This window comes from Neurospora crassa, linkage group V (genome assembly GCF_000182925.2).
Source record: "Neurospora crassa OR74A linkage group V, whole genome shotgun sequence".
Classification (NCBI taxonomy): Eukaryota; Fungi; Ascomycota; class Sordariomycetes; order Sordariales; family Sordariaceae; genus Neurospora; species Neurospora crassa.
This window is the reverse complement of record NC_026505.1, coordinates 5,359,179-5,383,048: the sequence shown is the minus strand read 5'-3', so window position 1 is coordinate 5,383,048 and position 23,870 is coordinate 5,359,179. Positions and strand designations below refer to the sequence as shown.

The 23,870-nt window shown below is 51.9% G+C and overlaps 4 protein-coding genes across 4 annotated transcripts; 3 read left to right on the top strand and 1 right to left on the bottom strand.

Moving 5' to 3' along the window:
• Positions 1 to 271: 271 nt before the first annotated feature.
• NCU04255 (hypothetical protein) lies at positions 272 to 3,883 on the top strand. The gene is made up of 5 exons (XM_956153.2): positions 272 to 960; positions 1,055 to 1,266; positions 1,333 to 1,550; positions 1,670 to 2,274; positions 2,327 to 3,883. The coding sequence occupies exons 1-5, from the start codon at positions 918 to 920 to the stop codon at positions 3,310 to 3,312; spliced, it is 2,064 nt and encodes a 687-aa protein (XP_961246.1). The 5' UTR covers positions 272 to 917; the 3' UTR covers positions 3,313 to 3,883.
• Positions 3,884 to 5,033: 1,150 nt separating this feature from the next.
• Positions 5,034 to 13,028, bottom strand: NCU04254 (hypothetical protein). The gene is made up of 3 exons (XM_956152.3): positions 12,305 to 13,028; positions 10,515 to 10,711; positions 5,034 to 10,366 (listed from the first exon to the last, which is right to left on the bottom strand). Exon 3 carries the CDS (start codon positions 10,286 to 10,288, stop codon positions 5,348 to 5,350), a length of 4,941 nt encoding a protein of 1,646 aa, XP_961245.3. The 5' UTR covers positions 10,289 to 10,366; positions 10,515 to 10,711; positions 12,305 to 13,028; the 3' UTR covers positions 5,034 to 5,347.
• A 780-nt stretch (positions 13,029 to 13,808) lies between these two features.
• NCU04252 (SNARE docking complex subunit) lies at positions 13,809 to 17,151 on the top strand. The gene is made up of 4 exons (XM_956150.3): positions 13,809 to 14,243; positions 14,321 to 15,294; positions 15,353 to 15,810; positions 15,877 to 17,151. The coding sequence occupies exons 1-4, from the start codon at positions 14,201 to 14,203 to the stop codon at positions 16,529 to 16,531; spliced, it is 2,130 nt and encodes a 709-aa protein (XP_961243.2). The 5' UTR covers positions 13,809 to 14,200; the 3' UTR covers positions 16,532 to 17,151.
• A 1,508-nt stretch (positions 17,152 to 18,659) lies between these two features.
• Positions 18,660 to 23,129, top strand: chs-3 (chitin synthase-3). The gene is made up of 4 exons (XM_956149.2): positions 18,660 to 19,385; positions 19,887 to 20,068; positions 20,121 to 21,916; positions 21,981 to 23,129. The coding sequence occupies exons 1-4, from the start codon at positions 19,367 to 19,369 to the stop codon at positions 22,693 to 22,695; spliced, it is 2,712 nt and encodes a 903-aa protein (XP_961242.2). The 5' UTR covers positions 18,660 to 19,366; the 3' UTR covers positions 22,696 to 23,129.
• Positions 23,130 to 23,870: the final 741 nt, after the last annotated feature.

Sequence of the window (23,870 nt, the reverse complement as noted above, 5' to 3'; positions counted from 1 at the left end):
CGGCATGGTGGACGAAGGAAGAGCGCTGTGATCTGCTGCCACCAAGCACGATAATCAAGACGAATCATTTCATTCACGTTGATATCACCAATGGTAAGTAAGAGACAGCCGAGAAGAAGATAGATAAGTAGGTAAGTGCTAGGTAGGTAGGCGGACATGGCCAGATCGATAGGTCCTATCCGGGTCGGTGTATCAGGCACCCCCCTGGCCCCGCACTTCCGCTATCTAAGGAGGAGTGCTCTTTCCCATTTGAGGTGCAAGTTGGCGGTCGCCTGGGCAAGCACCCTTGAAAGTGCGACGACCGAATCCGTCTCTCTTGCCAGTCGCAACCTCCTTTATTCAACTGAACACAATGAACCAACCCAACTAATCCATTTTGATTTGAGTGTGTTCCTCCTGCTCCGACCTGTTCAAACATCCAGATACAACTTAACTTAACCTCCTCTTGAACACTGAGGACCATCCTGTGACTCGCTGCGAAACAAACCATTGACCCCGCGCTCCAGCTGCAATCTGTAGCTACCTACCTCTACCTCTGCGTTGCTGCGTCTTGTTTGGTCATCATTTCTTCACCTGCACCAGACCTCGAGTTCACATCGACCCAGAGAGCACGTTTCACCCCACTATCACTGCTCGTTCACTGCACGCACATTCAACTCTCTCACATCCTCGGCTCGGTCTGTGCTGCTTCTGACATCGTATCTGGTACTGCGCTCTGCTGCCTTGGACCGGTTTTTCAACACACCAGCAGTCCGGAACCTCGGGTATCACCTCTTCTGCGGTTAATTGACTCGCCTTGAACAGGAATTCTGCAGCTACCAGGGCAGTCCGGTGTTCTGCCCGACAAGAAGCAGGATTTACTTGTTCAGCCCCTCCCCAGGAAACGGTGTAGCGACTGCATCTTTCGCACATCCACAATGTCCACGAATTCTGAGCCGGCCTCGACTGGCAATTTGCCTGGTACGTCCATTCGAAACCTACTCATTAGGGCTAGAAACCCCTCCTTCCTCTCTTCTCCGAGTCCTCGGATGGCTTGGTACTAACTTACTACCAGCATTCTCGATTTCGTTGACACAGCATCCGCATACTGACCATCCGTTCTCGCGACGGTACATCGTCTTGGACAAGCAGAATCCGACATTGAAAATCGGCCGCTCTTCCAAACTGGCAGCGAAAGGATTTGTACCCAGTTCACAGAACGGGTGGTACGACAGCCCGGTGATGTCTCGACAGCACGCTGAGATCATCGCTGATTTTACCCAGAAGGTTGGCTCCCTCCCCAGCGGGCCCATCTGCCTATTCCTTTGCTAATATGTAATGGCTATCTTGTAGCGGCTGAAACTGCGGGACCTTGGGTCGCTCCACGGAACGTACATAAATAAAAGCGACCAGCGACTTGAAAAGGACGAGCAAGTCGAGATCAAGGACGGCGACAACATTCGCTTCGGTGTGGATGTCATGAGAAAAACGACTTTCCCCCCTACAATCGTCAAAGTAGGTCTAGAGTATATCGAGGTCCCTAAAGCGAAGCTAGAGCAAGATACTACTCGGTAAGTTTCACAACCCTAGCAAACAGCAACATAACCTCAAACATTGCTTCTCGCGCAACGACCGAGAAAACGCTTCATTGCCCTTGTTTTTTGCATTAGACGATGCTGACATGGAATAGTCCGAGGGCTTCAAGTACATTCAAAGTTCCCGACGTATCAGACTCCGACATGGAGTACCAGGACGAAGACTCGAACATAGAGCCGCCGGGCACCCAAGCGGCGGCACGTGGGCTGTCGGGACGAAGCTGGAAGGGTGAAGTGATTGACCTTACTTACCCTGTCGGGTCTGGAAATGTCATCACAGACCCTCGGAAACAGGTTATCGATGTGGACCAGGATGATGAATACGAGAGCGATTTGTGCCATAGTGATAAGATCAACGACTCCCATCAGAATCACGGCTCGCACTCAAAGTCAGACATTGCCTCCATACCATCTCCGAAGAGCCCTATCGGCAGCAACGACAGCAACTGCAGCAATTATGGATCGAGTGGAGAGGATGTTTGGCCTCAGAACGTCGGTGCCATTCAACCCACTGCATCTCAAGCTCCCAGCACATCTCTACATGTCCCCATATCCCAACACCCCGTTCCATCGCAGTGTTACGCTGCACTTGGTGATGATGATGATGATGATTGGGACTCTGAGATGAGCTCTGATTATGAGCCAGAGTATGAGCCCGAATCCGCTAATTCGGAAGTGAGTGGTGGAGATTTGAATGGTGGTAAGTGTTGATTGAAATCCGCAATTGGGTTTAGTTGTTAACCATGTCTTAGATGGCGATTCCTCTGAAAGAGGCTTTGAATACGATTACCCATACTCTGAGTCCGATTCGGATTTTTCCGCTGGCCAGGACTCAGATGCAGAGTCAGAGGCCGAAGAAGTTTATGGAAGGGAGCCTTCTAGCAACTGGGCCATGCCAGACTTCAGCAATGTTGTGACTGGTCCATCATCTATCATTTACAAGGACCATAGCACGGCTCGCCTTGTCACTCCAGATATCAAGGACGATGTCATTGATCGCGCTATCCTTCAAGTCCCTCACACCACTCCTGCGGATATGCGGCCAGCATCGTACCCTGTCGATTCTCCATTGTTTCTATCCTTCACTCATCCTCGCGACGTTCAGCTGGCTACTCCCAAGTCGAACAAATCGGCGGGAGATATCGATGACACTTCTCCAATCAACAAACCACTGAATGGACCTTTGGAAATGGAAGAAGCTCCCTGGTATCCATCTGATAAAGCAAAGTTCTTTGAGGCTCGGAAGGAAAACAGGATGACCATAATGCAGTCTTCACCCGTCACTAGGGAGTATTCACGCCTTGCTATCTCCGATATTATGGATGAGAATGCCCCAGTTGGCAAAGGAAAGAGAAAGGCAGAAGCCATCTCGTCTAGCACCGAGGAAGACCTTGCATGGCAAGCTAGCGAAGTACAGAAGCCCGAAGCAAGTGGCGAAAACAAGAGGGAGGAATTGCAGGAAGTCGTGGAGGTTGACAAGGACATGGAGGTTGGCGATTTGATCGAACCTTCTACTGAGGCAGCGACAGCAATTACAATGACAGTTGAGTCGCTCGATTTGCCTGTCTCGGTCGTTACATCGACTGTTCGCCTTGACGACGATGGCGGCGATAGACCAACCAAGAGGCAACGGTTGCGCAATATTGCCGAGCGGGTCGGCTATGTTGCTCTCGGAGGTGTAGCTACAGGTGCCATGATGTTCGGCGCATTGGTTTATACTGCACCCACCTTTGTCTGAGTTTTGGCTCACGATTTCGTTTTTCGAGGTATCAGTGGACGGCTTAACCAATTCTAAGTAGTTGAGGAGGCCTTGCATGGCTGAGGAGACTTTGGACGGTTGAGAAGGTCGAAGGATGTGGGTATGGGGATCTTGGGTTTGGTCAATGTCTTTGTTCGGATTCCATATGGGCACAACTTGTTGGCTGTTGCACTTTCACATGGTCTTTCTTTGTTGGTTTTCTAGATGCACTGGTGTTGCAAACAGTTCGATGGTATATTCCCCATTAATTCTTGGCTCACTCTGGCGAGTATCCCGGACAAGAACAAGGACGAGGACAAGAGCACCATGGCGGACGATCCCTATCTGGTGTTGTCGATGGTATCAAGTCGATTACTTGAATGGCTGCTCGGTTCTAGGTTACTATACGCAAACCATTGTATGGTCACCATCGCAAGGGACCTTGGGTACTCAGGTATCAACCACTGTAGTTTAGCGTCGAATAATCTTGAGTTAGCACCACTGTCCCCGTTCTTGTTGTCTGTTTTGGGTGTCTACTACACTCGTATGTCATACTAATGCTGGATTTCCCAATCATAAACAGTCACCTCGTATCTTGATTGAAGATGAAAGGCGAGACGTAACAGTGAGTGTATCTTCGGCGTGCTTTTTTTGAGCCAGGAATCATCGTAGCTACAACGGTGCCATCGTGCCATCTCTCAAGATTATGTATTCGAAAGAAGTTGCAAGCAGAGCAAGCTAACAATTCAAGATGGATAAGTTAGGGGAACCAGGTAATGAGCCGGCCAGTTCGTGCCTTCGCGAGCCTCTCTTCTCCCTCTTCAAAAGCCGAGTGTTTCCCTCCTAGGTACTAGTCTTAAGTTATCCTGCCTAGAGGTATGTACATACCTATCAATGAAACAACAGTTCGAGACGGGCCAAGTTTAATCTAAAGTGTAAGGCCATACGAAGTATATCGTTCATAACCGTTATATCAACCAACGTATGTGAACATCATTCAATATTCTGAACAATCAAACGTCTTCATCCTGACCATCTCCAGCAAAGCTAAAGCACAAATCCTCCTTTAGAAACAAAAGTAGTAACTAAGTATAGTCTAGACTGAACAAGCAAGTGTACGTCTGGACCACAACAGAGAAAAGACTTGGATAGACTACTGACCTAGGTAGGCAGGGGAGAACAAAAAAAAAAACACGAGTGTCTTTCATCATTATCATTATCATTATCATGATCACACCCGGTAATACCAACTAACTGTTACGACCAATATTTGAGGCAACTAGGTGGTGTTGGATATTCCTTTGTCACAGCCACATTTGTGCCCACACAGATTCTTTTTGTAATAAAGCGTGAAACCGGATAGGATAGGATAAGTGTATTAAAACCAAGCAATAACCTTTTATATACCGGCCGTAGAAATCGGAGGAGATGAAGCGGACTTACGGTGTCGGTTAGTTGCCTTTGGACTGCTTGGTGATTTATGAAGATGTGTGCTACTACTGCTACTACTGCTACTACTGCTACTGCTACTCGCGCTCTGGCAAATAGAAAAACATCGTCCGGCCGGCCAGCAAGACTTACCTAGGTACCTAGGTTATCTAAGAACTGGTTTTATCTAATATATCCGAAAGCCTACTTACTCTTCTTACTTTCAGTAGTGCTCCGGTTCTTCATTATACTGCTTTTTATATTTTTACTTGGTGATTTCTTGACTTAAAAAGCATGGTAGTGATCATCTTTTCTTGTTTCTTGACAAATCTTCGATAGCAAGTGATATATTAACATTTTGATGCAAAGAAGCTAACCTCCTTCAATATATCTCAGTCCTTCTTGACCTGGCTTCGCTTTGCTTGTAATAACATGATGCAGCAAACGAAATGCTCTCTTCGTCTTTCCTCATCTGTCTAGTGACTCTCATTCTAATATGCTGAAAGTCATCCCAAAATCCATTCCTCAATCCTTAAAACCTTGCGCCACCCCATCCTCTCTCCTCAATGATGCACAATCAAGTTTATACCCGCTTCTACAACTCCCCTCAATCATGCCTAAAAGTGCACTTGTCACCCTTCGCACACTTTCCCTGCGCCCAAAAAGTACACTGCTTCGTGCCAATCAGACTGCGGTTGATGCCCCTGAGATGATCCGGCACTTCGTCGCCGTTACGATCACCGCGGTTCTTTTTGTTCTTCCAGTGGGGCTTATCGCCGCGATGATGTCCTTGTTGCTGTTGTTGATCACGTCCGTCACGTCCGCCATCACGACTGTCGTTACGTTCGCGGAAGTTTTCGCGGCCTCCGTGGTGCGGCTGCTGGTCCCAACCACTGCTGTCGCGGTCGCGAGAGTTAGGGTCGCGATCACGGCTGTCACGAGCGTTGTGATCATAGGCTTGACCAGCTTGGTAGGGGTCGTAACCGCCATGCTGAGCGGCAGGTTGAGTGTGAGGAACGCCGCCCGCCCAATTCATAAGGGAGGTGAGGTACTCGGTCATTTGACGGTCGGCGGGCTGGTTGGGTTGTTGTTGACCACCGCTTGCTAGGGTGGCGATGAGGGCTTGGATCTCGGCGGCTTGTTGGGGGTTGGCGTTGGATTGGCTTGCGAGAGCAGTCATGATGGCATTTACATCGACGCCTTGAGCAGCGAGCTGAGCGATCTGTTGTTGGTAGGCACCCAAGGCGCCTGGCTGCTGCTGTTGTTGCTGTTGTTGAGCATACCAAGCCTGCTGTTGTTGAAGGGCATGCGCATCCGGCTGCTGTCCTTGCTGAGCTTGCTGGGCATAATACTGTGCCCAGGCTGCGCTGTAGTCTACCGGGGCTGCCGCTGGTTGAGCAGCCTGGGCTGGAGATGAAGCTTGAGCTGGCACAATAGGAACTGCCGGAACAGGTTGTTGCTTGACTTCAGGGACGGCCCGCTTAACATACTCAACGATTTCTTCCACATAGTCTGCAGCCTTCTGAATTAGAGGATCTGTGTAATCGTGACGACGTACTGTCTTGGGACGCGCAGGATCGTAAGGCTCCGGATCGCGGTAGTACCGGACCCTTTCAGAGGAAATGAGCTCGTACGTCCGCTGATCACGAACCTCCGGCGGCTCGTTTGTGACAGGCACGATGATAGGCGGAATGCCCTCAGGCCTAGCCGCAGCAACGGGCGCTACGTGCACGGCGGTTGGTTGCTGTACAGGGATAGGATACCCGGCATACGGGCCGGTGATCGAGTTAAGCGACTTCATCGTCTCGGTGAAGTCAGCAAAGCCTGGGCTCGACTGAGTCTCCAGCCGAGCCTTGGCCTCATAAACTGAACGGTGAGCACCAAAGTTCTTCATATCGGTAGCTCTGCGACGAAGCTCATCATACTCCAGACCCGCAGGCAGTTGAACATCAGACCCGGAGCCGTCATCAAGCGAAGGCTCGTAAGCAGGCGACTTAGGCGTAGGCGGAATATCCGATGGGTCTGTATAAATGACCATGAGCTCCTTGGCTTCCCGATCTTCCATGAACGCCTGTTGTTCGGTGCGGAAAGTCTTCACGCCACCCATGGTGACATAGCTTTCCTTGCGCACCTCCTCCGGAAGAACTTCCAGATCAACCGAGTTGGGCTCCTCCCAAGGGCGAAGCTCACCCGCATGGCCCTTTTTGAGTGCCATGCCTTCACGCTTGTCCTTGCTATCTGATCGGACATCGCGAGACTGGCGGTGGCCCATCTCTTCGGGAAATAGGGTGTACTCCTTGATCTGGCATAGTTGATCGTCGCTCTTGAAAACGACCCTCATATTCTTTCTCCTCCGCTCCTCCTTCCGCAAGCGGCGCCTCCTCTGTTCTTCCGTCTCATTCGGGTCAGGGGCGGACTCCGCCGGAGGTGTTGCGTCTGCTATCACCTTCCTGGGTGCAGCAATCTCATCCATGAGTGCCGCAAACCTAGAGCTGGTCGGTGGCTCTTCCTTGGGCTTTGTTGCCTTCGCCGAGTTGCCAGCTGAGGATACCGCCTGAGGGGCATTGGATTTTATCGCAGACGGCGCGGTAGATGGTTTTGCAGAAGCTGCCTTGACCAGCGGTTTCGCTGGTTCGGCCTTTGAAGGCTCTGGTTTTGGGACTGGCTTTGCTGATGGGCGGGCCTTGCCAGGAAGCAGATAAGAAGCACGGGGTTTGGACGCGGTCGTAGCAGGTGTGGTAGCCGATGTTTTAAGAGCTGGTTTGGCTGTAGTTGGAGGCGTCTTTGAACCAGTAGATGGAGCTTTGACATCGCTAGTAGACTTCGAGGTGGCCGTCACCCGAGGCTTACCATCTGTAGAAGGCTTCTTGACCGTGCGTGCATCGCCATTGGTATCATCCTCACGTGCTCTCTTGGTTGTTGAGACTGTTGTCTTGGCAGGAGTTTTCTTAGCATCGCTGCTAGCCTCTTTCTTTGACTTGGCCGCAGGATTTTCCTTCCCAGCGTTCTTTTCGGCATTTGCAATGATAGTTGCGACCAACTCATTGATCTCAGGATCACCCAGCCCCTCAAGCTTGCCTTTTGTGGTTTGGAATTTCCAAGCCTCAAGTTGCTCTGGCGTAAGGCTTGTAAAGCAACCAAAGAGGCGAAGAGCGGCCTTGGCCAACGATGAGGTAGCCTCGCCAAGGTTGAAGAGTTGGATCAGAAGATTGAGTAGACGAACGGGCAGTATACCCCTTTCACCCACCATGCGCAGGATTACTGGGTCTCCGACTTTGAGTCCCTCAACAATGGCTGCTTCAAGCTCCGTTTTGAACGGCTGGAGAGACTGCTTCAAAGTCTCAACTGCAGCAGGCTTGAGGGTAGCAGAACCCTTTCCCTTGTTCTTAACATCTTTGACAAGCTTCTCAAATGCTGGTGCAGCCCTTAGAGCAGCAATCTTATCTGCAACAAATGCACCGAATTCATTACTCGTGTGTACAATCACCTTCCTGTTTTTCTTGTGAGCTGGATGGAGGCGAAGCAGCTCGGATGCTTTCACGGCTGTCAGGGTAGGCTCAGGCGGAGGCGATCCTCGCTGCTTGGCATCCGTTCCAAGTTCACCCTTGGAGAGCTTCTTCCACCAGTCGGCCGGCATCTCAGTCTTTGCGCGCTTCATCTCGATATCAAGCCTGATATCTGCTCTCTGGCGGTCCAGCACCTCTTTGGCAGTTTGGTATGCTTCGGCATGGTTGCTGAGAGACTCAGCCGGGGTCCAGCCACGTTCAAGACCAGGGAATAGAGGGTCTTTGCCCGCTTTCGCCACGATGGTCACGAAACGCTTGGTTGGTGGTCCCTTCTTGAGCTGCACCGGAGATTCATCAATGACGAGATGTGGCACTCCTGGGATAGTGCAACCCGGTTTTTGAATTGCCTTGTCAATCAAATCCTCATCTACGATGAAAAGACCGGCAGCATCGCCACCATCGCCTTGCCCATTTACATCCGGTACGAAGCCAGGGTTCGCCGAGTTATTATTTGCGAAGCTAATGACTTGGGGATTCGCGATACTGGAGGCTGGTTGTACCACCTTCGGTTTCTTGGCAAGGGTTTGCATCTCCTGCACATCACCAGGTCGCTTTACGCCCGAGATCACATTATTTTGGGGAGACTGAACAGTCTGTTGTGTAGCCTGAGCCTGAACCACCCGTTCCTGCGCCGGGGCCTGGAACGATTGGATCTGAACGGGCTGGGACTGTGAGATCGGAACTTGAAAGGCTTGAGGTTGGCTAGGCTGCTGATGTTGGACAAACCCTTGTGGTATTGTCTGATGTTGAGGGGCTTGCGAAATGGTCTGTCCATGAGGTTGCGGTGTGGGCTGCGGCGTAGGCTGTGGTGTCGACTGTGACGGTTGAGCAGTCTGATGAGCGGGCGTCTGCACCATATGTTGCACTGCAGGCTGGGCCATGGAACGTGGAGCAATTTTAGGTTGGATAGGTTGCGGCACCGGTGGTTGGGCAGGCTTTTGCTGTATAGGTGCGCTTTGAATTGGTGTGTGACTTAGTGGGCTGGGGCTGGCCGTGGCTCGCTGCGCGGGAATTTGTGCAACAGAAGCGCGGTTTTGGATATGTTGCCCGTTAACAGGTTGCATAAAGTGAGCTTGATTTGATTGAGGCTCGGGGGTATGGTGACCCTGGACCTGGTGGTAGCCCGTGAGCCCTCCCTGGACTGGGCCATGGCCAGCCTGGTACTGAATGGGCGTGGGCGTCTGCCTTTGTTGTAGAGGCGGCGGCTGCTGCTGCTGCTGCTGCTGCGGTAGATGTAATTGCGGTTGCGATGGCTGTTGTTGCCGCTGAAGCTGTGAGTGCTGCTGACTGACATGTTGCGGCTGATGCTGAGGCGGCTGCTGTGATTGATGTACAACCGGCTGTTGGTGATTTACAGCTTGTGGCATCGCCAAGGGATTTTGGTACTCTCCATTCGTAGCATAGCCTGAGCTCGCCATTGGTACCCTCTGCCATTGCTCTGAGACATGTCCCTGAAGATAGCCATCTGCCGACTGTTGCCTGGGGGGAACAGCGCCATGGGCAAAACCACCTTGAACTACTTCTTGCCTCTCGGGAATCTGAATATGGTGGTTCGAGTATTCGTTCTCTTGTGGGAGGTCAACAAGAGCGAACCGGCTGTCAATTGTGCGATGGTTGCCATATGGGTGCTGTTGTTGTTGCTGTGGTGGTTGTTGGTGGTGGTGCTGTGGGTGCGCCTGGGCAGGTGCATAATGCTCCTGGGTCAATGGTTCCTGAGCATAAGGGGCAGATGCAGGGCTAGGCCCAGTCCATGCCTCACTCTGAGGGTAGTAGTCGTAGTGGCCATAAGCATTTGTTTGCGTGTCATGACCAGCCAGCTGCGGGTTGACCTGCTGTGGAGGGTCGATGAAAGCACCAGGGGTGTGATACACATTCTCGTGCCCATGCTCAGAAGTGAAGGCGAACTGTTGCTCCCATGGATTCTCTGCCGCAAATGAGTTGGGATCCCATTGCCCGGCGTGGTTGTTGTGGCTGGCGTCCATGACTGGCGAGGACGATGATTGCTGGCTTCAGCTCAAGAAGGAAGAATCCAAACAAACGAAAAAAGGGGCAGCAACGGGCTAGGAGAATCAAGGTGGTCAGTCAAGAGGGCTCATGCGGTGCAAGTCATTTCACCACCGGTCCAGATCTACACGACCGACTTGTACGAGAGGGACAAAGTAAATCCAGTGGGAAATTTGGAGCAGAATACTCTCAGTCGAAACTCACTTTGTCGTTGATAGTGGGTGTGTCAAAGCACAAGACAAAGGTGTGTCCTTAACAACCAGTCCGGAAACTGTGTGAAATGAGTGGCTGCCTTGCTACACGGATGGGGTGTCTCCAACGTCGAGTGGTGGGGCACAGAATGCGCTAGCTGATCCAATCAGGAAGAATGCCAAGCTGGAAGCGGCTTAGCCTGTGAAGTTCTGCGAGGCAAGAGGAGGGTCAGCGTCAGGTAAAGAGTCCAGCTTCTGAGAAGTTGCCCGCAGTCCAAGTGTAATGCGTGAACGAGTGGCAGACAATGAGCGAGAAAACCAGCTCGCACATGTCCTGAATGAAATCTGAGAAAGATTTCAGTCATGAAAAGAGAAAGAGAGAGAGAGAGAGAGAGAGACCCTGAGAGAGAGAGAGAGAGAGAGACCCTGAGAGAGAGACTGAGAGAGAGAACAAAAGAAATCTGGAGGGAGCGTTATGCAAGGCCGCCAGCACCAAGCAAAGTCCAGCGACAAGTTAATGTCGATATCGATGTTGATTCACAGGAGAGCGCTTCAGAATGCACTGTTCCCGGTGATAGTGGTGGTGGTGGTGGTGGTGGTGGTGTTGTGGTGTGGTGGTGCAAGTCGAAATGTTGTCGAGGCTGGTTGCCCCTGGTAGCGGCGGGGAAAGCGTTGGCATTCAAGATGGACGTGTAAACAGTGGTCGAGGTACCGTCCAGGGTGACAGCGCAGGGAAATCAACCAAGGTTGCCAGCCGCGGCGGTTGTCTAAAAACCACACGACGCGACTTGATTGAGCTTGCTGCAAGTTTATTGCTATTCGATGCTTTGGTCGAATATTCCGCTGCCGTGATGTCCACCGTCTCAAATCAAGTGTTGCCGAGGACACAAAAGGTGAGGTGAGGTTTTGTCTTCAATGTGAATCGGATTCCATCAACGGGCCGGCTTCCACTTGCGCGGTTGAAGTCCCGTCGGTGGGGTTGTCGGGCGTGGATGAGTGAGGTGTGCGGGGCTGCGAGCACAGCACCGTTCAGACAGTTGCAGTAGTGCTGTTAAGGAAGTGACATGACCCGCAGGCCTTGGCAGTGCTGTGGCAGTCGCTCAACAGTCGCTGTTCGGAATGCGTATTGCCCGTAGCACTAACAGCCACCATCCACTCAGGGTTGTCTTTTAGGTTTCTCCCAGGAATTCCAGCCAGGCCAAGGTGTGTCTTTGTTGGGCTGCCTGCTTGCCACACAGCAGATGTGAAATCTGGATCTCAGGTTGTGCATGGGACAATTAACCAGGGGGCGAGGCTGATAGATCCGGGTGTCATTGATAGCCATTGCCAGAGGCTCATCAAATGACCGCAGCATATCAATCAAGATGGGATTGTGCAGTCTCTGGATTGCCCTTTCCAGGTACTGTTGTTGTTCTCCCCAAGTCGTTGTTTGGTTTTGCATTTCTCCCCGCACATGTCTCTCTCTCTCTCTCTCTCTGCTCTCTCTGCTCTCTCCCCTCTTTTCACCTGACAGAAGGATTAAACGCAAGGTACTGTGGCAGGTAGCCCAGGTTACTTGTACCGTTTTTGGTCGATGTTGGTGAAAGGGTTTGTTGGCCTTTTGGTTAACACGAAACCCATGATTTGCACTGCAAATCTCGCAATCCTTGACCACTCACAGCCTTAATTGACCGCGGGTTCCAGACTGCTTGATTCAACAGGCAGATGCAGGACATGTGATATGGTAAAATACAGTGGTGGTCTTTGTGCTTGTTTTTTTTTTCGAGGTGTTAGGACTGGGGAAGAGGTGAAGATGATGCATACCCTGAATGTGTTCGTCACGATCTTATCGTGATGTTCTGACGCCTTGGGGCACGTGCTCCTTGTTGGGTGGTGGGTTACGTGTGCCTGAATGCGTCCGCAAACTCGTCACGAATCTCCCCCACGCGTGCGCGGAAGACAACAGCGATGAGATTATCGCAGTTCGCTACAGCATTTCCTCTCTATCCCGGGTTAAAGAATGGAGAGGTCCCGACCTTGAACTCAGCTGAGCAGGCAGGTAACGAAATTAATCTTCAAAAGCCAGGGCCGCAGGTCGATCGGACGACTGCAGCTGCCAGGGAAAGAGACGACTTCCGAATGACGGTCGCGCAAGCAGAAAAACGCCCGAGACGTCAAGAAAACCTGCGCGTTTAAATCGCCTCTACAGCTTTGCCAGAACAGGGAAAAGATGTACGAAGAAAAGGACGCGACTATCAAGTACGACGATGGGCGATGCGACAAGGCGACCAAGGGCGACAAGTTGGTCGTCGAAGAAAGGAGAGATGCTGCTGATGTCAGGTCAGGGTGACGACGGGAGTTGAAAGGAAAAAAGTTGAACGTGAGCAGCGGTCGCGCAAATCAGGTGCGTTCCGCCGTTCATAAAAAGGGACTGACGCTTTGCGACTGGGCAAGCGGGTGCATGAGTGCAGTGGGCAGGCGCTTTCTCAACGAGTTTGCCAGTGACGGGAGTGCATTGACTGGCTGGCACGCTAGCGCTCACGGGCCGCCGACGCTCGTTGGCACTGGCGGATCACGGGCCTTTCTCCAAAAATGGCCCAGGCACGCAACGAAGTGGAAGTCAGCACACGTGTAGCAAGAGCTTCTGTGGTCAGTGCGCGTGGCAAGTGAAGGTGGAAGTGCCCCTGGGAAGTTGGATTTCTGTATGTAGCACGCTGGCACGATACCTGGAACCAAAGAGGAACCGGCCGTTTGTTGGGTTTTGGGTGGGTCCGCGCCAGCTGGGGGCAGGAATCAGTGGGAAATTGCAGCAGTGTTTGTACCTTACCATTTAATCGCTACTTCTACCTACCTCTAGACAGGCAGACAGGTTATGGCAGGAGCAGACATACTGAAAATACCTAGAGGTACGTACCAACCTACCTCTAGGGAAGGTATTTCTCTGGACCTTGAAGTTGTCCATCATACCTCTACACTTCTACGGATATAGGAAAATCGAGAGCAAATAAGACGGACGACATGGTAAATTGTCAGCGATGACACGCACGGGCTCAATCATCCATTCCTGGAACAGTCAAAGGTAAACGCCACAGAGACAGGAAGATGTCACAACTTGCTGGTTGCGGTGTCAATCGAACATTGGAGGACGATAACGGAATCCTCGTCATACCTCTACTGTGGGGGAAAGCTCTCAGCTCAGGGCGGCACCTCCTGTAAGTGGAGGTTAGCGGATATAGAAGGGAAGGGGTAAACAGTCCACTGGGAGACAAAGGCCACTGGTCCAAGCCGAGGGAGAGATGTCAGGTACCTTGCGGACCAGAGAAGACAACATACCTCCAGAAGTAGGTACCCAAGGTAGCTTCAACGGAGATATTCTGTTTCCTCACGTCAGCTTTCTGTATACCTAGGTACTATTGAACACGTAAGGATCTTCTGGACTCAGTACTGTAACATCTTAACACGTTTGCTCTTTCGTCTTTAAAAAGTTGCGGCTCTCTTTCAAAGTTTGCGAAAAGGCCAACGACTCGAGGCCAGCCTAGCGATAATTCGGTTCAAGGGACGCGATCACAAGCCGCCCCACCACTGTGACAGCGAGACGGGAGCTACTACCTTCCCTTCCACTTGCCTCAACAGCCTACAGTATTCTACAGCACCTCGGCCCCGAGTCCTCCTCCACGAACTTCCTGCCGACCAGCATAGCAATCACTTTAATACACAGACATGGCGCCAACACCAGGGAACTCTCTGCGCGACAAGCAGATCTGTATGTCCCACTGCCTTCCTATCCCCAAGGGTCACAATGCCAGACAGTCTTGCGGTGGACTGACACATGCTCTCTAGTGTCTATCAAGAAGCTCCTGAACCTCAACCAACCCCTCGAACCGACCGACGGCGACGACTCGAATGGCTTCCAATCCGCTTCCGCCCCCTTGCTAAAGGACATTCCCACGTGGAAGATCTTGGTCTTTGACGAGCTTGGTCGCAATGTCATCAGCCCAGTACTCCAGGTTTCGGATCTGCGATCCATGGGCGTCACGCTACACGTTTCCATCGCGGCCAACAGGCAACCGATTCCTGATGTCGATGCCATCTACCTTATCGAACCGAACGCCAAGAACCTCCAGCAAATCACCAATGATCTTCAGAAGAACCTCTATAACTCTGCCAGCATCAACTTCCTCTCCTCGGTACCACGGCCACTGTTGGAGGACTTTGCGGCGCAAACCGCTGTCGCCGGCACATCGGAGAAGATTGCCCAGATATTCGACCAGTACCTCAACTTTATCGTTCCCGAGCCGGATTTGTTCAGTCTGGGCATGCAGAAGGAGCATACATACTGGGCGTTGAATAGCGCAAAGACACAAGATGAGGAGTTGGACAGAGTTATCGACAGGATCGTCAGCGGCCTGTTTAGCGTGGTGGTGACACTAGGCGTCATTCCCATTATTCGCTGCCCCAGGGGTGCTGCTGCTGAGATGGTTGCAACGAAATTGGACCGAAAACTTCGCGATCATATTCTCAACTCCAAGGACAACCTCTTTTCGGCACACAGGGCAGCCGCTTCCAGCACTGGAACGCCAAAGCCCCTGCTCGTTATCATGGACCGTAATATTGACCTAATTCCCATGCTGTCCCACTCGTGGACCTACCAGAGTTTATGCGCCGACGTCTTTGGTTTGTCGGAATCGAACCGGATCACAATCGAGAGCCCCGTGGACTCCAATAACCCGGCCAAGGGCACCAACAAGAAGACGTATGATTTGGCTGCCGATGATTTCTTCTGGGCCAAGAACTCATGCCTGCCGTTCCCTCAGGTAAGCTGGAAGTGCAGACGGGACATCCTGAGGATGGTCTACTAACCAGGATGCTTAGGTTGCCGAGGACATCGACATTGAACTCACGAAATACAAGGAGGAGGCGGATGCTCTCACCAAGAAGACTGGCGTTAGGGATTTGGACCATTTCGAACAAGACTCGAGTGCAAGTGCTCAGCATCTAAAAGCAGCTGTTACACTCTTGCCCGAACTGCGCGCAAGAAAAGCCACTTTGGATATGCACATGAACATCCTTGCTGCTATCCTTGGCGAGATTCAAAGCCGACAGTTGGATAACTACTTCCAACTGGAGGAGAACGTGTTCAAGCAAACCAAGGCGCAAGTGCTGGATCAGATCAAGACGGCGGACAAGGGCAAGCCTGAGGATTACCTGCGTCTCTTTGTGATCTGGTACCTCAGCACGGAACAGGATGTGTCTCGTCAGGAATGGACGCAATTTGAGGAGGCACTCGCGGCCAAGGGCTGCGACACAACGTGCCTCTCTTACATTAAGCAGTACGTGCTACCCCCCTTTTTTTTCTTGGGCTTTTTCAGCCATTTCTGACTAACAATACCACACAGAGTCCGCGCCACGACCAAAATGACACAACTCACCACGGTAAATAATCCTTCATCCTCCAACCAGCAACAATCCGGGTCCTCGGACCTTTTCAACCGCTTCTCCGCCATCTCCAGCCGTCTCACCGACCGCCTCAAGGAGACGGGCGTGCCCACGGGCGCTCTCTCCAATAACGTGGCCTCTCTCTTGGGTGGCATCAAGAACTTCCTCCCCGAAGACCGCGACCTCACGGTAACCAAGATCACCGAGTCCCTCATGGACCCATCGGCCGCCAGCTCCTCGGCCATCGCCAAGACGGAACACTACCTCTACTTCGACCCGCGCAGCGCCAACGCGCGCGGCACCATGCCCCAGCCGTCGGCCATGCGGGCCCAAGGGAGCGGGTCATCCCTGGGCGGGCCCGGTGGCTTGCCAGGATCAAGTGGCCCGGGCCAAACGGCCAGTTTCGGGCAACGCAGACAGGGGTTCTCGGAGGCGATTGTGTTCATGGTTGGCGGTGCGAGCACGGCCGAATACAGCAATTTGCAGGAGTGGGCGGCGAGAACGACGACGGGAGATCGTGCGAAGAGGAGGGTGATTTATGGTGGTACGGAGTTGCTTAATGCTGGCAGCTTTATCAAGGAGGAGTTGGAGAGGTTGGGTAAGGAGGTTTCGTAGATTGATGGCCAAAGATGAAGGGGAAGAGTGAGGGGTGGAAGTGAGGAGCTGCTATATATCAGATTATAATTACTTTACTTGGTCAAAAGCGCTATCAAGCATTCATGGTTGCATCACGATGTTTATGTTGGTGTTGTCTTGCGATTTGGACAATGTCACTCGAGAATCAAGATATCAGACGTGGTGGGCTTTCTTGGCCTCCATCCACGCTCATCGCATGCATGTCTTGCATTCTCCTTCAGCATGACCTGACATGGCGTGCACATGTCACAAAGCTGAGATAGATGCAGCTGCTGAAGCATGCCAAAAATAACTTGACCAGAGGATTCAGTTTACTTGGCACTCCGAAATGGAACACCGAGCCACGGACAGGCGGAGTCGGCAATTCTGCTGATGGCTGATCAAAAGTTGATAACGCGTCCTGGAGACGTTGGAGTCAATGTTGTTAAGTCGTCGTCAGCTAAAGAGGCGAAGGGACTCATGTGCGCACGTCTTTTCAGTCCTTGTATCGCCGCTGAAGAGGCTGTGCTGCTTGCCCGCGCATTCGGCATCCAACATCCGAGTTGCTGATGTCTAATGCAATAATTGTTAGGTTAGTTCGCATTCGTCTTTGTCATTTCATGGATGACCGACCCAATTGAATTTGCAAAGAAGACTGCTTCTCGACTACCAAGGTGCTTCAGTCCCTCGCGTTCAAGTTGCATGGCGCTTATCCAAAAACGCCAAGACCCGGGCCTAACAACCTAGCAACTTGAACTGCCAAAGGAGGCGGACCAACGCGCGATGCCAAGTTTGGTGTTGTTGGCCGCGCGCGCAACAGGAAGCCAGGGACCACTGACCGGCAGCTATGTAGGTAGCTCTGTACCTGTAGCTTGTGCCAGGGCAGGCTTGTCCCAGGCTGTTGTCCAAATGAAGTGGCTCCACACGACGGAGATATAATGTATCATGTACATCAAGGACGGTGCGATATCAAACATTCCATGCTTTGCCCCTGATAAATCTTTTGGATAAAGAGAGAGAGAGAGACTCGAAGGAGATTGTAGGGGATCCGAGAAATTGGGATTAAGGGAACAGTGTCAGGTATGGTATAGAGTATGTCTGTAACATAAACATACAGTGATGCTCGATATCAAATTTCACAGGTCAAAGTCAAAGACACATTGATCGTAGGTAGTATTAATGGTACATAGTGTACAGACTAAAACATCGGCTCCCTCCCGCGCACACACCTGCATTGATATGATGATGTCTCTCTTTCCCGGGCACTGCTGATCTCGTGGAAAAGCACAGATGGGGGAAGAGTTGCTCTAACACATAAAGTGCTGCTCTAAAAGTGCCGATCCGGAGTGAGGCCGTTCAACGAGATGAATCCCCAAGGGGAAAGAGGTTCGCTTGTCGAGACGGCAAATTTGATGTCGTTGGATATTGTATCCCGACTTCTCCCCAAGTGGACCACCGCTATGGCACTCGAGATGCCGGACTGGTCTGGCCCATTGGATGAGCGCTCTGACCACACCTAGGCGGGAAGCTGCGTGTTCGTGTTGCTTCGTTGCTGCGGATGATCCTGACAGACAACCTCAACGCCTCTTTGGATGAAGAAGCGGAGAGGTTGATTGAACAAAGTGAGCATGGGAATAAGAACATATGTAGACTACCCAGAAATTAAGGAAAGATAAAGCAGAGAGATCCTGGTAAGGTACCTCTAGGTTTCATTGACTAGTCCCCCACAGCCCAGGCTAAGCAGCAGGCTTCAACCCCTCCGTGGAACCCCTTTAAGAGGCTCAAACTACCTCTACTGGTAGAGACGAATGAACCAATCACGAGCTGTGTCTTTGGGAAAGCAGTCAGTGGAGCGACGTCACTCGGCTCCCTTGGGCGCTGAAACGGGCAACCCACGACACCATAGCGAGCGAGTGTTTGGGCGTTTTGGCGGTTGCGAAAAGGTCGCAAAGGGACCGTTGATTGGCCTTGACATGGCCCCTGTAGCCCCGTGCGCCCATGTTGATTTCGAGGAACGGCATCCACTGCGACCAGCCCCCCCAGTTAGACCGTGGACGACCCCCCCGGACGGGATCATCTGCCATTCGCGTCCTCGCGGTCCTGGCACCACATTCATCAGCTTGAAACTCGAGATTTTCCTCTTTTTTTTTTCCCTCCCCCTCTCCCCTCTCTCTTTCTCTTTTCGTCCCGTCCCGTCCTCTTTCTGTTGCTCTTGGATTTCACGTGTCTCTTTTTGCGGTACGGACAAGAAGGGGTCCAGTAAGAGGAACGAGATCTGGCATGCGGCATTGGCATTGGGCGACGAAACATTGACTACCAACCGCTACCGTACACTTCGAGACACAATCCGAACTTACCCCTCGATACCCCAAACACCTACCCGCCAGTCAAGGAGACGTATTACCCCGTCCTTCCCTGTCAACGAACCATCAACAGATCCACGCCGCGCGGACGGTAGCTTGTCTCGACAACTACAAGGAACTGAACGGTCAACCGCCGAGTAAAAGTAAGCGGTCACTGCTTGCAAGAACAAACAAGCAAGACGGGCGGCATAACACTGCCCAAGGGAGCAAGCTCCAATAAAGACGGAAGACCAACAGGAAGCTTGGTTGGGAGAAGGGCCTTGACGGCCACGGCGCATTCCACACATACCAAGCGACTGAGACTTGTGACGAACACCGACCCGCGCCAAACCTTCAACAGTGATCGACAACACTTTCTCGAGAGAATCGACATATCCCACACACTCATCTCTCCCTCCAACTTCCCCGGGGGATCACGGAGTAATTACCCAGAGACTATACCCCGTTAAGCGCCTCCTTCAATCCCGGCACCATGTCGTACAATCGATTAGGCAAGTCTACTTCTTTTATGCTATGAATCACTCTTGATATCAAACAAACACCAAGACCCCAAGTGGGACTGTCACTACATTAGCACCCACTCCCTTTGGACCCTTCCAATATCCCAAACCACATTCCTTTCTCGGGGCCCTTACCCCTTGCTTCCTTGGAACTTCATGGGTCCCAAGAGTCTTGGAGGCCTGTCTATCTCGAGGCCAGACCCCAGACTAGCTTTCTTTACTTTTCAGGACGACTTCAAGATTGTCAAGAGAGAAAAGGGATTAGTTACTTGCCTGGCGCAAGTGCACGGCAGTGGTGATCTTCTACACAGCCCATCTTGAGTCTTTGCTCTTACATACGCATTGCCGCAACGAGTCGCATTGTGCCGTGCCTTGACGTACAGACTTGGCCATCGCGTGCGTCCGGGCGCGCATATGGGTTGCCTCCTAACAAGACAGTCACTGGTGATAGCTTGAAACTGCCACTCTAACACTTTCTCTTCAACTGTCTAGACGACGACTTCTACGAAAGTCACCCAATGGATCCTCGAATGCATACGGCGCCCCCGGCGGGCCACCCCATACAGCCAGGCTACCAGTTGGAGGACAACCCGTACCACCACCAGCAAGGCTTCGATATCCCGGCCGGCCCTGGGAGATACAGTCCTGGAGATGCGCTACACATTCAGACTCCTGTGAGTATAGCTGCTATGTCTGTGGGGAACAAGAGGCTAATGCGCCGAGCAGCAACCGATCGAGGGCATGGGCGGATACAACGCCCCGGGCCAACATTATACCCCCGATTACGCCGTGAACCCGGAAGAGCACCACGATGCCTACTACAACCAGCCCTACGAGCCCCAAGTTGGCCATGATCCATATGCCGCGGCTCCCACACCCCCAGTGGCCGGCTACCAGGCGCACGACGACCAACGGCCCATGCTGATGCATACCGATTCCCAAGTCGGCCAGAGCGATCCTTACCACGACGAACCCCAACCGCCAACGAACAATGCGCCCATCAAGAGGTGGAAGACAGTCAAGCAGGTGCTTCTGTACCGCGGTAACTTGGTGTTGGATTGTCCCATCCCTCCAAAGCTGCTGAACCAGCTACCCCACGGCGAGCGCGACGAGTTCACCCACATGAGATACTCGGCTGCCACCTGCGACCCTTCCGAGTTCTACGAGGAGAACTTCACTCTGCGCCAGAAGCTCTTCAGCAAGCCTAGGCACACGGAGCTCTTCATTGTCGTGACCATGTACAACGAGGACGAGATTCTGTTTGCGCGCACCATGATTGGTGTGTTCAAGAACATCGAGTACATGTGCAAGCGGACGGAAAGCAAGACCTGGGGCAAGGACGCCTGGAAGAAGATTGTGGTGTGCGTCGTCAGTGACGGTCGTGCCAAGATCAACCCGAGAACGAGAGCGTTGTTGGCCGGTATGGGTGTCTATCAGGAGGGTATCGCCAAGCAACAGGTTAACGGAAAGGATGTCACGGCGCATATTTACGAGTACACGACCCAGGTCGGCATGACCATCAAGAACGATGTCGTCCAGCTCATCCCGAAGCAGCAGCCCGTTCAGATGCTGTTCTGTCTCAAGGAGAAGAACCAGAAGAAGATCAACTCGCATCGTTGGTTCTTCCAGGCCTTTGGTCGCGTTTTGGATCCCAATATCTGCGTGCTCATCGATGCTGGTACTAAGCCCGGTGGCAGCTCCATCTACCATCTGTGGAAGGCCTTCGATCTCGAGCCCATGTGCGCCGGCGCCTGCGGTGAGATCAAGGCCATGTTGGGCACGGGCGGCAAGAACCTGATCAACCCGCTCGTCGCCACTCAGAACTTTGAGTACAAGATGAGTAACATTCTCGACAAGCCTCTCGAATCCGCCTTTGGCTTCATTTCCGTCTTGCCCGGTGCCTTCTCCGCTTACCGCTACGTCGCTTTGCAAAACGACAAGAACGGCCAGGGCCCCTTGGAAAAGTACTTTGCCGGTGAGAAGCTACACGGCGGCGACGCCGGCATCTTCACGGCCAACATGTACCTCGCCGAGGATCGTATCTTGTGTTTCGAGCTCGTCACGAAGCGCAACTGCCATTGGATCCTGCAGTACGTCAAGTCGGCCACGGGTGAGACCGATGTGCCCGCCGACTTGACGGAGTTGATTCTGCAGCGTCGTCGTTGGCTCAACGGTTCCTTCTTCGCGGCTATCTATGCTATTGTCCACTTCCACCAGTTCTTCCGGTCCGATCACTCCTTCTTGCGAAAAATTGCCTTCTTCATCGAGTTCGTGTTCCAGACGGTCAACATGATCTTTGCCTGGTTTGCTATTGGCAACTTCTTCCTCGTATTTAAGATCTTGACGACGGGTCTGGGCGACGAAAAGCTTTTAGGGACTGTCGGCCAGATTTTGGGCGTCGTGTTCGCGTGGGCCTACGGTGTGACTCTGATAACATGCTTCGTCTTATCCATGGGTAATCGGCCGGCTGGTTCTCCACGGTTGTACATGGGTATGGTTGTTTTCTGGGCCATTATCTTTATGTACGTTTGCTCCTCCCCTCTCTTATTTCACTTGGAAGCCCCTTTACTAACAGTACTATCACAGCTACCTAATGTTCGCAGCCATCTACATCGCCGTCGTTGCCATCCAAACCGACGTCCAAAAGGGCCTCTCCTTCACCGACCTCTTCCGTAACGAGCTCTTCTACACCCTCATCGTCTCCGTCGTCTCAACCTACGGCATTTGGCTGATCGCCTCCCTCCTCATGTTCGACCCCTGGCACATGGTCACCTCCATGGTGCAGTACATGCTCCTCTCGCCCACCTACACCAACGTCCTCAACGTCTACGCCTTCTGCAACACCCACGATATCTCATGGGGTACCAAGGGTGACGACAAGCCCGACAAGCTGCCGTCTGTCAACACTAAGGACGGCCAGGGTAAGACGGATCTTCCCGACGAAGGCGATCTCAACGCCTCGTACGAGCGCGAACTCCAGGTGTTCTCGAGGAAATACGTGAAGCCGGTGACGGCGCCGACGAGTGCGCAGTTGGAGGAGAAGCAGATGGATTATTACCGCGGTGTCAGATCGATGGTCGTGTTGGTGTGGATGATTACGAACTTTGCGCTGTGCGCGGTGGTGTTGAGTACAGCTGGTCTCGAAAGGATCGATCCGGAGGAAGGAAGCCAGGAGCAGCAGACGACGAAGCGGGCGACGATTTATATGAGCGTGGTGTTGTGGAGCGTGGCGGTTCTGAGCGGGTTCAAGTTTGTGGGGGCTTGTTGGTTTTTGGTAGTGAGGATGTTTAGGGGTGTTTGAGTGTGATGCTGTTTTGGTGTTGTTGTTTTTTGCTACTGTTGTTGATCTTCTGGAAATGCGTCATGAATTAGCTTTTCTTGTTCTTTTCGAATCTTTGAAGCAAGTGGATGTTACGTGGACATGTGGATTTGGTAAAAAAGCAAAGACAATGGGAGCTGTTTAGTTGAGATGGGTGAGGACATGGAGAGTGGAATGTGGATAGAATCAAAGATGGGACTTGGGAAGGAGTTGAGAGAGATTAGGTTCTTTTGCCTCCTTTTAACGCCTTTTTGCTTTAGCCAGAGATACCTATTGAACGTTTTGAAGCTTCAGGGGGGCTTTTCTTGGGTGATCGGAGTGGACATGTGCTTTGTTTGTTTCTACCGCAGATGTAATGGCAGAGATATGAAGTCATGATGATACCTAATGCTATAGTGACGCCAGTCTGTACTCAGGACTTGCGTTGTCGTCTTGCATTTTGCGATGAATACCAGCTCAACCGGTTAATGTTGTTTCCCGCGATGATTGACATAGTTTGTTTACACTAGATCATCTTGTGGTTTTCAAGTGGAACAATTATTAAGGTCATGACAGAACCGCCTATTCTGATACCTTCATGCTTCCGCGACATGAAGTTGAATTGTGAATGATCAAGTGAAATCCATCATAGGGAAGGCATGGTGTTCAATCGTCTTCATCAACATTACCATGACACTAACTCAACTCTATACACTCATAGACTCGTACGTGATGGTGATGATCTCTACCACTACATAATCTACCGCTTTTCTCATCAACAAGTCCAACTTTACGTCTCTTCCGATAGTTTGTGAAGCGTGTCACTTTACGACGATGTGCTTCTACTTCTCGAAAGTTTTCACCCCGAGTTCCCAAGGACACCATATCCCCTCCCCCCAATCCCCCCCTCTGTGGAAAAAAAGAGTAATACAAACCATTCAATATACCACATTTCCTTAGCTCAAACTTTGCTTCGCAGCTATCTATCTTCACTTGTCCTTCCACGACGGGAGATCAGCAAGGTCCCCAATCAGGCGCCTACAACAACATATGCAGACCCAATACCTCACACACTCAATACGAGGAGGTCAGGTCGTTCGCATCCTTTTGGAAGCGTTGTTGTGTTTCGAAATGGAAAGACATTAAACGTCTCAAAGCATTCGTTTAAAAGAGGGACT